At 38.0% G+C, this 15,721-nt stretch overlaps 1 protein-coding gene across 2 annotated transcripts in view; it reads left to right on the top strand.

The window, feature by feature from the left end:
* Positions 1-15,721, top strand: part of LOC127814228 (F-box/LRR-repeat protein 15) — a 42,628-nt gene that overhangs the window by 10,980 nt on the left and 15,927 nt on the right. For both annotated transcript variants that reach the window (XM_052355595.1, XM_052355597.1), the window contains exons 2-3: positions 9,608-9,860; positions 9,952-10,084. In XM_052355595.1, coding sequence (XP_052211555.1) covers positions 9,608-9,860; positions 9,952-10,084 — 386 coding nt within the window. The remainder of the gene's footprint in view (positions 1-9,607; positions 9,861-9,951; positions 10,085-15,721) is intronic.

Here is a 15,721-nt window from a genome sequence, read left to right on the forward strand (position 1 = left end):
ATGTATCATGGTGCAGAGACAAGGGTCAGAACATGCGGAGGGGGTACTGAATCGTTTAAAATTACAATAGGATTGCGTCAAGGTTCTGCACTAAGTCCATACTTATTTGCTTTAGTAATAGATGAACTCACTAAAGATATTCAGACAGAGGTGCCATGGTGTATGCTTTTTGCAGACGACATAGTGTTGGTGGATGAAACAAAAGAAGGAGTGAATACTAAGCTTGAGTTATGGAGAAACAATTTAGAATCTAAGGGATTTAAATTAAGCAGAAAGAAAACAGAATATATGGAATGTAAATTTAGTAAGAATGCAAGAGTGGAGGATGTTATAATAAAATTGGAAGACCAAATCTTACAAAGAAAAGACCATTATCGATATTTGGGATCAGTGATTCAAAAAGATGGAGAAATTCACGAGGATGTCACACATAGAATTAAGGCAGGTTGGCTAAAATGGAGAAATGCATCGGGAGTGTTATGTGATGGTAAAATCCCATTAAAATTGAAAGGAAAATTCTATAGGACAGCTATAAGACCAGTTTTGTTATATGGTTCAGAATGTTGGGCAGTCAAATACCAACATGAGCAAAAGAAGAGTGTAGCGAAGATGAGGATGTTAAGATGGATGTGCGGCCATACAAGAAAAGATAAAATTTGAAATGATGTTATTCGTTATAAGATAGGAGTAGTGCCAATAGAGGAGAAGATGAGAGAGATTAGACTAAGATGGTTTGGTCATGTGAGAAGGAGATCAAGAGACGCTCTTGTGAGGAGAGTTGATGAAATGGAACAATTAATCAAAAAAAGAGGTAGATGCAAACCTAAAAAGACTTTGAGGGAGACATTAAAGTTTGATATGAAGTGTATGGATCTCAATGAAGATATGACAAAAGATTGAAATACATGGAAGTCTAGAATTTATGTAACTGACCCCACATATTGGGATAAAGGCTGGATATGTTGTTACAATCATATCCTCAGGGTTATGACAATCCCCACCCCTTCAAACAATTCTTGTCTTCAAGAATTGACAGTTGTTGACTTGTTCTTCATCGAATACCGGCCTTAGCAATCTGATTTATTCTTCTCTTTTTTTTCCTGGTGCTCCTATTTCTAAGCTTTGTCCCGTCTTCCCTTACATTCTGTTGCTTTTGTTTTTCCTGCACAAACGGAGTGTAAACTCTTAAGAATTACCATATCAAGGCTTCCTTCTCCAATTTCAACTATCCCGAACCAGATGGCTACAGCCTCCTTTTCCACAATATCAAAGCTCCTGAACCATATGGAAACACCCTTCCCGAACCAAATGGCAGCACCCTTCTCTTCCTTCACCTTCCAAATCTTGTCTAGACCAAGTAACATGGTAGCAATACTATCATAGTGCCCGTTATCAAAATTATTCACAACAGCAGGGGAATTTTCTTCGGTTAGAATTACATTAACCTGTGACCCCTCCGTCTTTTCCAAAACTAAAGGCAAGGAAGCCATTCTCTTAGAATCTGCTTCCTCATAATCATTGTTGCCTTCAGCCTTCAGTTTTTGCCTTTGGTCTAAGTCTTCATCGATTGCATTTTTCCCTTCAACAACTTCAGTATCAGCTTCCTTAGAACTGTCGTTAAGTAGTTCCAGCTCGAATTTATCCGTTAAAGCTCCTTTAGCTACATATGGTCCTTTACAAACTTGCGAGCTGCTCTTACGATAACTTTCCGGTGGCAGTCCATGTTTTCTACAAATGGCTTCTAGTGCCAATTCTTGCAGCCTCGCTTTCTTTGCAGCTTGTTCCACCATAGTAGGGTAGAACATTTTTACATTGAGCCTTAACGCATCGTCAAGACCATTAATGAATCTTGATACAAAGTAATGTTCTGACAAGGCTAGCTGAAGGCTCCACATCAATGCCCTTAATTCTTCAAACCTCTCTTGATATTCAGTCACTGATCCTTCCTGCTTAAGCTTGTTGAACTCTTCAATCACATCAATCATGTTCTTCTCCCCAAATTGGTCACACAGATCTTTAGCAAAGTCAGTCCACCTGACCTCCCCTTCCCTTGTTGCAGCATATAGTCCATCAGCCATCTCCTCCATCCAATTTCTTGAAAATTCACTGCTGTAACAACCTCTTGCTCAGCTTCTAAGAATCTCTTCAGATTTCGATACTAAGCATCAGCAACCCAAGCCAATGTAATTGCTGCTTCCAATTCAGCAACCTTAATCCGTTTCAGACATTGCCCTAGCAGCAGCCTAGATCTGAATCATCTTTTTAGTTGCTGTTGAATGGCCTCCAAAACAATTTCCAAAATCTGATCAGTTTGTTCGGCCTTCAAGTTAGTCTACTATCATTCTTCCAATCTGCGTTCAATTCCGATGAGTTGACAACATGAGAATCGTCGCTAATGGAAATTTGCTTCTGGACGGTTTCCGATTTCAAAGGCCCAAGGCTTTGCTTCTCATTGCTACTTCCTTCTCGCCGGATTCGGTGCCTTCTTCTCTCACCCGATCACCGTCCAAGGCCTGGAGAACTACCAGCTTTGTTGCAATCTTCTTGGAGTCACTGTCGCCACCCAATCATCGTCCACCGTCTTGCTTTTGAAACAACTTTCGCTGCGTAACTCCTCTTTACCTGATTTGACTTCGTTACTGAGAGCAATAGCCTATGGCCGCATGGAGATCACGTTCCTCCTGTTCCGCGTTCGATTCACAGCGGATTCGAGATTGCTCGGACTAGATCGCAATCGATGTAGCCTCCAATCGCTCCAATCTGCTTCTCTTTGATGCCTTAGTCTACTCAGTGGCGGGGCCAGTAATTTTAGGCAAGGTGGGCAAAATTAAATCATAAACTCTAAATTTTGTCTAAAATTAAATAATATAAAAATTAAAAATAACATAATATTAAAATATATATATCAATAAATAATACAATCGACATATTTTTATATTTTAATAACGTTGCATACAAATATCATCAATAATTTTATTAAATATCTATTTTTTAATATACACAACTAAGTTGTAGTTCAGTCATTAATCTCCAATTTAATTGCGCAGCCGAGTCTTGATAAATTTTATGATAGATTGTCATTCAATCATTGATCTCCAATTCAATTAAGTAGTCGAATCTTGACAAACTTTGTGATAGAAAATATGTTTTTTGCCATAGTTTCAAATATGTAATTGATAAATTTGTAATAAAAAAATAAAAATTAATCCCTTTAATTAAAACATAGTTAAAGAAATAGTTAAGGGAGGTTAACATATACAAAAGAAAAGTGGGTCAAATTTATATATATCTTATTTTTAATTTTTAGCCAATACTAAAAAAACACTGGCAATCGCCACCAACTACCATGATTGATGGTTTTCGACGATTAGAGGCAATCACTCGACTTCCTTATTCTTATCGACCAACATACACAAAAAAATCAATCAAATCTAATGGCCAAATTTTATAAATCTAAGTTTAAACTTTTGGCCAAACCCAATGGGCGTAAATGCACTGGGAATTGCCACCAACCATAGTGGCCAGTGGTTTTTGGCAATAAGAGTCAATCGCCCGACACCCTTGGCTGCATGTGGCTCCGCCACTGAGTCTACTTTAGTCGTGCCTTCCTTGTCGCCCTAGTCACATGCAACGACCAGATCTGGGATGCGATCAAGGACGCTTGAGTTTATCGCCGATTCCAGATTGCGACTAGGATTAGGATTGGATGCCTAGATCTCCTTGCTGAGGAGCGTCGCCTTCGACTTTCAAGTCCGATCACTGTCAAAACTATCTTGGCCAATGTCGCCTTCAATATCAAGCCGATGTTTGCTTCGCACGACTTCGCCTCTAATTCCGATTCAATTCCAAGCCAAATTGTACTTGCCTGAAGCAACGGAAATCGCCTGGCTCGTCGGAATTAAATGCCTGAATCGCCCTAGCTAACTGCTAAGAACTTTCTGATCACCGTCTTTCAAGAATCGAATCTGAATTCAGCTATTAAAGTCTCCATAATCACAGCCGAGGAATGATTGGCTCTGATACCAAATGTTATGACCCTAGGGTTTGACTAGTAAATTGGTAAGAATTAGAGGAAGAAAGAGCAGAAAAGGAGGTAAAGAAGAGGAGAATAGAAAGAATGGTGGGAGAAGAGAGAAAACCGAGGGAAAGCTAGGAGAATTGAGAGAGGGAAACGGAATTTAATTGTTATTCAAATCATACATTTCTCTAACTATGGCAGCCTCTTTATAGGCTTACAATTGAAGGAAATAACAGAATATACAACCAACTAACTACTCTAACAGCCTTGCTAACTGTTTATACAAGAGTTAGTTATTCCCACCTAATCTCTAAACTTCTTCAATTAGCTCTACAACTTATACGCTATGGATTTTTCCCAATTACAATCATATTCTCGGGGTTATGACAGTATGCTTAGAACCTTTATTCTTAGAACCATTACTCTCAAGGTTCCATTCCTAGACATTAGTTAGTTCTTCAGATATTGGAGTAGGCACTAGGGTTACTTCAATGGACCTTGCTTCCTCTATCAATCCATTGAATAAGTCCTCATTTTTCTCTTGCAACCTCTCAATAGTCATATCTTAATTTTTTCACTCTTCTTCTACTACAGAAGTCATTCCAACATATTTCTTTCTTAGTGGAGCCTCAATAACTTCTCTAGTAGCTGCCATTCCTTCTTTGTCATGCCGAATTGTCTGCTCCAATTTTGGTCTTTCCTCACTTCCTGCAACATCCATTCCTAATCTTAGGAACTCAGCAGCCTTAGCAATACCTCCAATCTGTTGGCTGTTTAGTATAACTGTTAGGCTGTAGTCTATGCTTCCTAAAATTGGCTTCCAACACCACTTCTTACAGCCTCGCCTTCTCAACCACTTGTTCTATCGTGGCAGCACCCATCATTTTCATAGTAGGCCTCAACACATCGTTAAGACCATTGATGAATTTCAACACAAAGTAAGACTCCTTCAAGGTTGGGTGTGACTAGAGCATCAACGCTTTCAATTCCTCAAATCTGACCTTATAATTCATTACAGATCATTCTTGTTTTAGGTTATTGAATTCTTTGTTGCCACTCTCATCTCCCATCTGATTTAAGGAAGCTGAATATTTCTTAGAAAAGCATTCAGCAGAAATACTAACCTGAAATTTTTGTGAAAATAGAATAAAAAAGTTGTGAACTTTCTATTGACGTCCTTGATTACTTTCCTCGTTGCATCACATTCTTCCTTGAATGTTTTCCCAAATGGCTGTGCACTTTCAAGAAATCCTTCAACCATTTTGACTGTTTCATTCCTTGAAAGTTCACTTCTATATTAGCCTCTTGTTCAGCTTCTAAGGGCCTCCTTAGAAACAGAGAATCGATTAACAATCTTTGTGACCAGCCTGTAGGTATTGCCTTACTTGCAGCCGCGTGTCACGTTCTAAGTACTTAGAGAGGGCCTACATGTGCTAGTGCCTACATGTGCAAGTGGCAAGCTTGCATGTGCAAGTACTTATAGAAGTTGTTAGTTGATTCTAGAATGGGCTTATGTGTATTGTAATTTAGTTTTTGGCGAGATGAAGGTCGCGGGATCTAGTATATAAGGACTTGATCCCATTGGTTTGACGCATCGAGAAATTGCATTCAAATCATTTTGAATTTCTCCCTCATTCTATCTCTTCTCTCATTTCTCTCCCTCTCTCTGTTCTTCTATCAATTCTTCCTCTGTTCTCTGCAGAATTCTTGAGAATTCTCGTCAGATGTCTAAGATCTAATACCGTGATCTCCTTTCTCACATCCTATTGAAACCATATAAGCTTAAAGGGTAGAAGCAATTGAGAATAGTGTCTAGGCATCACTTATGTTCAGCAACCATCTATTATCAGCAATCGCCTGACTTCCACTTTTTTGAGTTCGTCTTCTTGAATCGTCTTAGAATGAACGACTTTTAGTAGTTGCCTAGGCCTTATGGAAACTTAATCCACCTCAAGAATTGAATCCGCCTAGATCTGTTGGATAATCGATCGCCTCACAACAATCGCCTAGGATAATCGATCGCCTCACAGCAGTTGCCTAGGCTTACAAAGTCAATTATCTAAAATTGTCTCCTGAATCTGCTTCGCCTTCCTTGATCAATTGCAACAATACTTGAAAGCACAGTCGGAAGTCGCCTTGAAGTCTAAGCTGAGATCTGCTTGCTTTCTCTTAATTTCGATTGGTCTTTGTTTCCTTCCGAATTAGATCGGAAATGCTGCTCATGCTCGCCTATCAACGCCAAGACCAATGGAGATCATTAGAATCCTGGAATTCGTTGACCCTGTCGACTTCGTCGGAATCACACGAATCACCACTCGATGAATTCCATGGCCTTACGTTGCTGTCGAGATCACCCAAGTAAACTACCAAAATTGCAAGGATCATAGCCAAGGGGTGTTGGCTCTGGTACCAATTGTCACATTCCTAGGGTTGAGATTGGAATTATGGGGGGAATTGGAACGAGAGAATTGAAATGAGGGAGAGAAATTAGCAAAAAGGGAGGGAGAAATTAGAGAGAACCAAGGGAGGGATAGAGAGAATTAGAAGTTAAGGATTTCAATCTCATTTCACGTAATATTCCATCCTCTTGCAAGTAGCTCTTTTATAGTTATGGATATTTCAATCTCATAGCTGGCTGCTAACTGAATTCATAACAGCACCCATGTACTCTTAACAGATTACAAAATATCTCCTAACAAACTATTGTAACCCTATTACAATCTTGCCCCTCTATTGCTCCTAGGGTTATGAGAAAAACTTGTCAAATCAACTATCCTATATTCTAGATAAATGAACTGGATGGGAAGCCCTTCAACATGATCTAGGATATAATGACCTTGCAAAGGATATTATCATAATGGGGATGGCTGAAGGTTTGTGAACTTATGTAGCCAACTCCATCTATGGGATTAAGGCTTGTGATTGTTGTTATTATTGTAGGTTACTATTGCTGGTACACAACCCCATCCCCATGTGGTGGGCTGAAAAATCTCCATGTTGCGTGGTGATTCTCCATGAGTTGGGCCCTTGACATGCCATGTTGCTATACTGCTGCTGAATTATACTCAGGATGGAGCTCCATCACCAACCTCAGTCAAAAAGCTCCTTCCTTTGTAATTCCTTTTGGCTGAAATATTATCTCTCAACTCGTGTACATTGGAGGGACCCCAAGTTACTAAGCTTGGTTTCCCTTTGACTTGTGAAGTGGAGGGTAGAATTAAGGGTTTTGCCAACGTTTTGTGAGCAAAATACCAAAGACAGATCACCCAATGGAAAGGACACTTTTGTAGTCAATGAGATAGATCTCCCAATGGAAAAGACACTTTGTGAGCAATTTTGCATCAATGGACAAGGGTACCCGATCCCTATCCTAGAACCTTTGTAGGTGCCACTTGACCAGGCCATTTGAGCGAGCTACTTCATAAGTTGTGCAGCAGCACAAGTTTGAGTCCATCTTTCATCCAAATTTCTAACAGAAAATGAGACCATGTGTCGTCAGGTCCCTTTCACCTTAGAACAAATGACTCATCCTTTGAGAGTTACAACCTAAAAAATGGGCTCTCTACTCCATTTTAATGGAGCTCTTCTACGCCATTATAATTTGATCAAAATACCAAAGATTGTCCTTCATCACTTGCTCTTTTTCTTAGAGTACATTTATCTAAGCCCTTCCGACCTGGAGTCATCTTAAAGCTCCTTGGTATTTGTCATTACAACCTCGTGGGCCTTCCTCAAACAGGTCCATGTTGACATGGGTACTTAATAGTGGGATTTTATTAGGGCAATTTTATCAAACTTACAACAATATATCAAAGTTTAAGTGTTTTAATTTGAAGATGAATAGAAGTTAAATTTGGAAGTTGGAAGAGGTTTGCTATCGTTCCTCATTTCTTCTTGTCTCTTTCTTGCCTTTTCTTCTGTGTCCTTATTCTTTCTTCTCTATGTATTTTCTTTCTTTATAGGCAACCTTTTCTCCTTTTTCTCACTCCCCTGTTATTGTTATTTCATGTCTATCTTCCTATATTTTTGGGAACTTCTTTTTGTTACTTCTCTCATGTTACCAAAACTGCTAATTAATTTTTTTACTTGTTTTGGAATTGGATACAATTTTTCTTTGAAAAAGTGAACTTATAAATCTGAAGTAATCCGAAAGTTTCTATATTATGTTTGTAAAGGTTTTCTAACGAGTGGAGTAAATAAAATATATTGAACAAAAATGTGCACAAAATGGTGTTCTGGCTGGATAAATGTGAAACTTGGCCATTATGTTTCTGGCAGTTTTCTATTATATGCATTTATTCATCAAGAAAAATAAAAAAAAGATGCTTTTCCATATTGAAAAGTAGACTGTTTTGGCTAATTTTATGGGTTGTCTAAACATTCAAATAAAATTGGCAAAAGAATAAATTGGTTCCTAACAGTAATTCATAGATTCTATACTACATTTAGCACATTTGGTAAGTCACAATCCCTTTTTTGTTCCACTCTATGGCTTCAAGGTTACATAGCTTCTATATGTGTTGCAGCTTCTTTCTGTCATTCTATTGCATTACTTCATAATCTATGCTGCAAATTTTCTTTCATTCTGCTGCTCCATCCCTTTGGATACATCCCTTAAGGGGGCATGGAGCATATGGGGCCATCATCACATACTCATTTACTTAGTGACCTTGTCAAAAATTAGTGGACTTTGCTTGCACGAAGTACAGAAAGTTATGATAGTTTGGAAAAGTTGTGATATTGGACCATGTTGTAAATGGTTAACTATATTTGTATGGTGTGGTATTTCAACATAATTTCATATGATAGTGTACAAAGTCTATACAAGATTCAATGGGACTTAAGATTTGCATCGTTATTCATGTTAGATACCGGAAATTGTTCTTTTCTATCAAAGTGAACTTCTTTTTTATTTATAAATCAATGAAAATTAGAGTCGGCATGTGGATATGGGGAAACAAATCCCATAGCCCTACCTTTATTATATCAAGCAGACCCATGTTTAACAGCTTGAGCAGACAAGTACAAGAGCCCATGTTTATGTAACATTACCTTCCTTATGAAACAAATTGCTACTTCAAACTTTTTTTCCTATAAAATCTCTTTAAATGTTTTCCTTCTGCGGACAATAACGTTGAATTTAATAACTAAGATGAGAAGAACTCAGTCTTATGCGAAAAAGGAAAAAGTAGAATGTATATTGATTGGAACTTTAGCATGGAATTTCTAAAACAAAGGACTATAATTATTAGATTAGAAATATGTTCTTTCATATGATCAACAACATAAGAAAAATTCATTTCATGTAAATGCATTTTACAGGTTATGTTTCAATGAAGCTTAATTGTTAATAGCATACGGTCGTGATATTAGAAGTGCTTTTTTGAGTTCCAATAGTTCTATTCTATGTCACACAGTATTCTGGATTGTGAACTGTCTTCCTTTTTCATTTTGTGTTTGTGATGATCTGTTTCCAGATCTTTGTCAGTTTGTCCATTGTGTCTTTTAGTCCTGTTCCAATTGTAAAATACATTGCATGTTGGTAGTGACTGGTGGCTTGTTGAATGACAATGGTGATTACGTTTCCAGGGACTGGAATTATCATTTTGCGGCAGCAACTTCTTCAAATACCGATAATTATTACCTTCATCTGACAAATTGCAATATAAATGAACGTTCCTTTGATAATGAGCCCTATTATCTTTCTCCACTATTAAATGGTGGGATTAATGAGAATTCCCTTGATCCACTTGGCGGGAGAGATGAAGGAGATGGATGGAGTGTTTCAGAAACAGAAGACTTAGAAGTCCGAATGGATCTTACAGATGACTTGTTACACATGGTACCTGTTGGCATTGTCTTTTAAGATCTTTCTATTTGCTACTTGTTTTCACAGTCTGTTGAATTGCTCATTTTTTCTTATTGGCTGTCAGGTATTCTCTTTCTTGAAGCATATCGATCTTTGTCGGGCAGCCATGGTTTGCAGGCAGTGGCGGGCGGCTAGTGCACATGAAGATTTCTGGAAATTCTTGGATTTTGAAAATCGGAACATATCTGTGCAACAATGTGAGTGTGCTTTACATTAATTTTGTGCTCAACTACTTATTTGCTTACTATTTATGACATTATTTTGAGTTGTGAATTTTTGAGATTCAAATGTGCTGCTTTACTGGGAAAAATTGCTATTTATGGTTTTGATATTTGGAAGCTTCCAAGCCTTGCCCATAAGCAAATTTCCTAAGATCTTCCATGCTTCGCCCTTTATGTTGGGATTAGAACCCTTTGTGCCCCCTCCCCTGCATTCTGTTCTTCATTCTTCATATTTATGGATATAGTTAATCCTCAAAAAATTACAGTTCAACCCTTAATTTTCACTTTTTTGTTATATGTCAATTTTTGGACAGAAAAGCAGAATGAGTTGTTTCAAGGAGACTAGACTAAGAGAACTAGGATAATTGTTTCACTCATATAAATGCAACATAATAACGACAATCACAAGCCTTAATCTCTGGTGGGGCTGACTACATAGTTTTAGATCATCAATGATTTCTTCTTTTTTTCTTTTCCTTTTTTTGCTTAGCATCATCAGCCATTTCTATTCATGGTCATATCCTTTGCAAGGCCATCATGTTTTATGTCATGTTTAATGGTTTTCCATCAAGTGTTCTTTGATCTTCTTTTTCATCACGTTTTCTTTTATCTTTCTTTTGCTAAAAATTGATTCCATTTCATCCCTCCTCTGAGGGGCTTGTTCTATTGTTTTTTGCCCCCATTTTTTAATTCTGACTCTGCCATCATATCTTTAGTAGGTGGTACTTCAACCTTTATGATTTTGCTTTTTATTTTGACCTTTCTGGTATGGCCCTAAACTCACCTGCGGACCAAGTCTTACTTGGCTGGATGCCAATATGTATAAATATCTTGGCAATAATGTGAAGGATGCAATAAAATGAAGCATAACAGTGAATTCATAGGCAATATGAATTTCTAACATGCAATATCCACGACATGGTTTCTTATCCTTGTCTAGGCCTTTGGCTGGTTATGAAGATTGCTTAATTTTTCTATTAATTCCTCCTCCAGCTGTGTAAGCAAAACTGAATTCCCAGCTTCAATTCTCTATACCTTGGTAGCTTCTAAGAAAATCAAAGCACAGCAACTAGGAGCCTGATGCAAACCCTCAGCTTCATCAGACACTCTACTTGCAATTTCACATAAAACAAACCTCAGCTCAATAGCAATTGAAATCCCGCAGCTCATACAACCAGCAAGGGCAGTTTATTACCTGATTAGATAACCTTGCATACATATATCCCAAGGCATCTCCCTTCTTTCAAGAGATCATCTACCAAGTAAAATTTACTTGTTTGTATTCAGTGACTTCTATAAAGAATGAGCCAAACAATCCCCTTTCACTTGGCAGATCCAGCTTCAATTTGTAAGGAAGATAAGTATAAACCAAATAGGGTGTACATACATTTTTTTCTTTCTTTTGACATGTACAACCCAAACTAGAAAGTTCCAGTTTGAGCTGCTTGACATCATGCCAATTACTCTTGGATCCCTTTGAAAATGCCATATATAATTATACAAATTGCCACGCCAAAAACTCACCAAGGATCAGTGTTTTCAAAAGTGCTAAGCACACTTAAGCACAAGAGGGCTACATAGCTTAAGCGCAAAGCAAAGCACACACTTAAGTGAGTAAAGTGCACCTAAATCAAATAAAAAGTATAAACCTTTGTGGAAATAATCATTAAAAAAAAGAGAAAAAACTAAATAAGAATGAGGGCTGGAAATCTAACAAAAAATGAGATAACCATTTTAATTTATATTTTATACCTACTTACAAATTCATGCAATTATAGCAAAAAAGCATAGGGGATGCAAATCTCAGTAGATGTCATCAAGCTCATGCAAACAATTGCCATCATCATTGTCGCCATCACTAGATTTATGACTTCCATCAGTCCTCTTCAATCTCATCTTCCCTTTAATTGGAACAATGTGCTTTAGAACGTGAACCAACTTCAGTGACACTTGGCCTTTTTTCTCTTGACCTAAATTTAAATCTTTCTTCATTAGCTCCCATGCTAGTTGCTGTGGAAGAGTTAAATAGTTAGTGTTGTCAGTTTGTTTGTTAATTCTGTTATGTTTAAGTTAGCTTTGTTTACTCAGCTATTTGCCTAGCTGATATGAGGCATTATGCGCCTATATAAGGAGAGCAACTCTATTCGTTTAGTATGTATCTTTGATCCTTGTGATCTATTTTCTGTAATTCAAGTTCCTTTGCTCTTGGATAGTTTTTTTCTTCTTCGTAATATAGTTCTACCCTAGATCTAATTCTCACATGGTATCAGAGCCATTTTGATTTGTTCCAATGGCCTCAGATCGAGTTGTCAGTTTCGCCTCCGCTTCTCCTCCTCGTCAATCCTCATCAAATATTTCTATCTCCTCGCAATTAGATTTCTCATCTGTTGCGAAGGCCTTTAGCTATATTCCTTTGAAGCTAGACACGAGGAATTATATTTTCTGAAGGCGCAAATTCTTGCCACGATTCGTGCCTTTGATCTTGTTCTGTTTTTGAACAAGACGTCTCCTTCTAAGTGTGTGACTGATTCTAATGGTGATTCGATAGTGAATCCAGAATACTTGAGCTGGATTCGTTCAGATCAAATGCTCCTTGGCTGGTTATTCTCTACGATCAGCGAGGAAGTGCTTGCTCAGGTGATTCACTTGGAATCATCAGCTGAGGTATGGATTCTGTTAGAGAATTTATATGCAAGGCAGACATTGGCCAAATCGTTTCAACTCAAGCAGCAGTTGAGATCTATTAAAAAGGGTGGAATGTCTGTCAACGATTATATTCTGAAAATTAAAACTATCGGTCACTCGCTTGCTGCTATAGGAGAACCTTTAAGTGACAATGAGTTGTTATTGGCAATTTTAAATGGCTTAGATCAGGATTATGATACGGTTGTAAGTCTTGTCACTTATCAAATGGATGAAATCGATTTGGAGAAAGTCCAGTATCTACTTTTAATGCGTGAACAACGTCTGTCTACTAAGAATCAGGCCCTGACTGCTCTAAATCTTGATCAAGTCACTTCTCATTTTCAAGCAAATGTAGCATCATCTTCGTCTGCTCAGAATAATGGAGACTCAAGTTTTGCTAGAAGAGGGTTCAATCAACGAGGAAATGGTAATGGATTTAGAGGAGGCAGAGGTCGTGGTAGAAATTCAAATAGGCGAGTTTACTGTCAACTTTGTGGCAAACCTGGTCACTTTGTAGATTGATGTATTATCGATTTGACCGAAGCTTTCAGAGGACACCTAATGGCAGATCACAAGGAGGTCATAGTGGTTATCCTGGTTCTCAATTGGATACTCGAGCTTATATGGCCTCCCTAAATGAATCTTACGGAGCCTACATGACTGATTACGGCTTATATCAGAGTTCTCACTGTGATAATTTTTCAAAACCAAATTTGTATCCTTCTGACCAGTTTGTTTCATCACCTAATCTTCCAGATCAGTTCTGGTTCGTGGATTCTGGAGCCACGAATCATATTACTTTAAATTTAAACAACCTGTCTTTACATACGCCTTATCATGGTGCAGATAAAGTCACTATTGGTAATGGTAAGCAACTACCTATAACTCACATTGGTACTAGTTCTTTACAAACCTTACCTCAATCCAATTCTGTTTTGTATGTGCCAAATATTCTTCATGTTCCTAGTATGACCAAAAATTTACTCAGTGTGTCTCAACTCACACGAGAACACAATGTTATTGTCGAGTTTCACTCTAATGTTTGTTTTATTAAGACAAAACAGAATGGTGCCAAACCATCCGGACTGGTGCTGCTCCAGGGATGCCTTAAGAATGGGCTTTATAGGCTGGAACCAACTTCTAAATCTGCTGGTGACAGCAAGTCGGCCTATTCTCTAGAATGTTTTTCGTCTCCTTTAGTGTCTCATTCTCATTCTTGTAATAGCAATAATGAATGTAACAGCCAGTACTCATTTGATCATGAGATGCCTGAGTCTGTTCATGTAGCTCACACCACACCTAACACAGATATTTGTAAACAGTGGCATGCTCGTTTGGGTCATCCATCTGTAAATGTGTTACGGTTGGTGTTGAATAAAATTGGCTTGTCTTGTTCTCTCAATGACTTGTCATTTTGTGATGCTTGTAAAGTTGGAAAACTTAGTCAACTCCCATTTTCTAGACATGACATTACTGCTACAGCACCTCTTGAATTGGTTTATGCAGATTTTTGGGGACCAGCTCTTGTTTTGTCCACAAAGGGCTTTCGATACTATGTTATTTTTGTGGATGCTTTTACTCGATATATATGGTTTTATCATCTCAAACTAAAATCAGATGCATTGTCTGTTTTCATGGTGTTTCACAAGTTTGCTGAAATTCAATATAAAACCAAACTTTGTGCCTTGCAAACTGATAATGGAGGGGAATTCAAGTCTTTCATTCCTTATCTCTAAACTCATGGCATTCGACCTAAGTTTACTTGTCCACATACTCATCAACAAAATGGTATAGTGGAAAGAAAACATCATCACATTGCTGAAATGGGCCTGACTATGTTATCTCATGCTAATTTGCCCTTAAAATTCTGGGTTGAATCATTTCACACTTCGGTGTATCTTATCAATTTACTTCCCTCCTCATCTTTACAGTTTCAAGTTCCTTTTGAACTACTTTATCGTTGTCCTCCCTGTTACAGTTTGCTACAACCGTTTGGTTGTTCCTGTTTTCCTCTTCCCAGGTCATATAACAGACATAAATTTGATTTTCACTCTTCTAAGTGTATCTTTCTTGGTTATAGTCATAATCAAGCTGGGTATAAGTGTCTACATCCCTCGGGCAGAATTTATGTGTCTCAGCATGTGCAATTTAATCCTTCTGCAATTTAATCCTTTTGAGTTTCCTTTTTTTCAGATTCTAAGTCTTCTTCTTCTGTGTCCTCAGATAATTCAAGAGGTCTTCCTACAGTTTTTCTGCGTCCTCATATTTCTTCTTCATCTTCTTTATTTTGTCCTAGAGCAGCCCATTCTTCATCTTCTAATGTGAGAGTGAATCACTCTGTGCAATCTTCTGCTTCATTTGATTTACCTCTTGTCCAACCCACTGTTCCATCTTCTTTACCTAAGCAACCACCCATTCGGTCTCAACCGGCACCCTCTGTTCATCCTATGGTCACCAGATTTCGCGCCAAAACCCTTGCCACCTCTAGCCCTCATGCCTTAGTGAGTTCTCGTGAGCCTAGTTCCGTTCGTGAGGCTCTTTTAGATTCAAAGTGGGCTCAGGCTATGGAGGCTGAGTATATGGCCTTGATGAATAATCATACATGGGTTTTAGTTCCTTTTTCTCATGACATGAATCTCATTGGGAACAAATGGATTTTCCGGATAAAATATAACTCTGATGGATCCATTCTAAAGCATAAGGCTCGGTTAGTGGCTAAGGATTTTCTTCAAAACCCGGGTGTTGATTATAGTGAGACCTTCAGTCTGGTAATTAAGGCTCCTACAATTCGTGTTCTGTTTTCTTTGGCTATTCAAAATGGTTGGGACATACAACAAGTGGATGTGAACAATGCTTTCCTCAACGGTGATTTGGATGAAACAATGTTTATGGTTCAACCGGAGTGTTTTGTCAACTCTCGGTTTCCCA

Source organism: Diospyros lotus, chromosome 12, assembly GCF_014633365.1.
Source record: "Diospyros lotus cultivar Yz01 chromosome 12, ASM1463336v1, whole genome shotgun sequence".
In the NCBI taxonomy this organism is placed as follows: Eukaryota; Viridiplantae; Streptophyta; class Magnoliopsida; order Ericales; family Ebenaceae; genus Diospyros; species Diospyros lotus.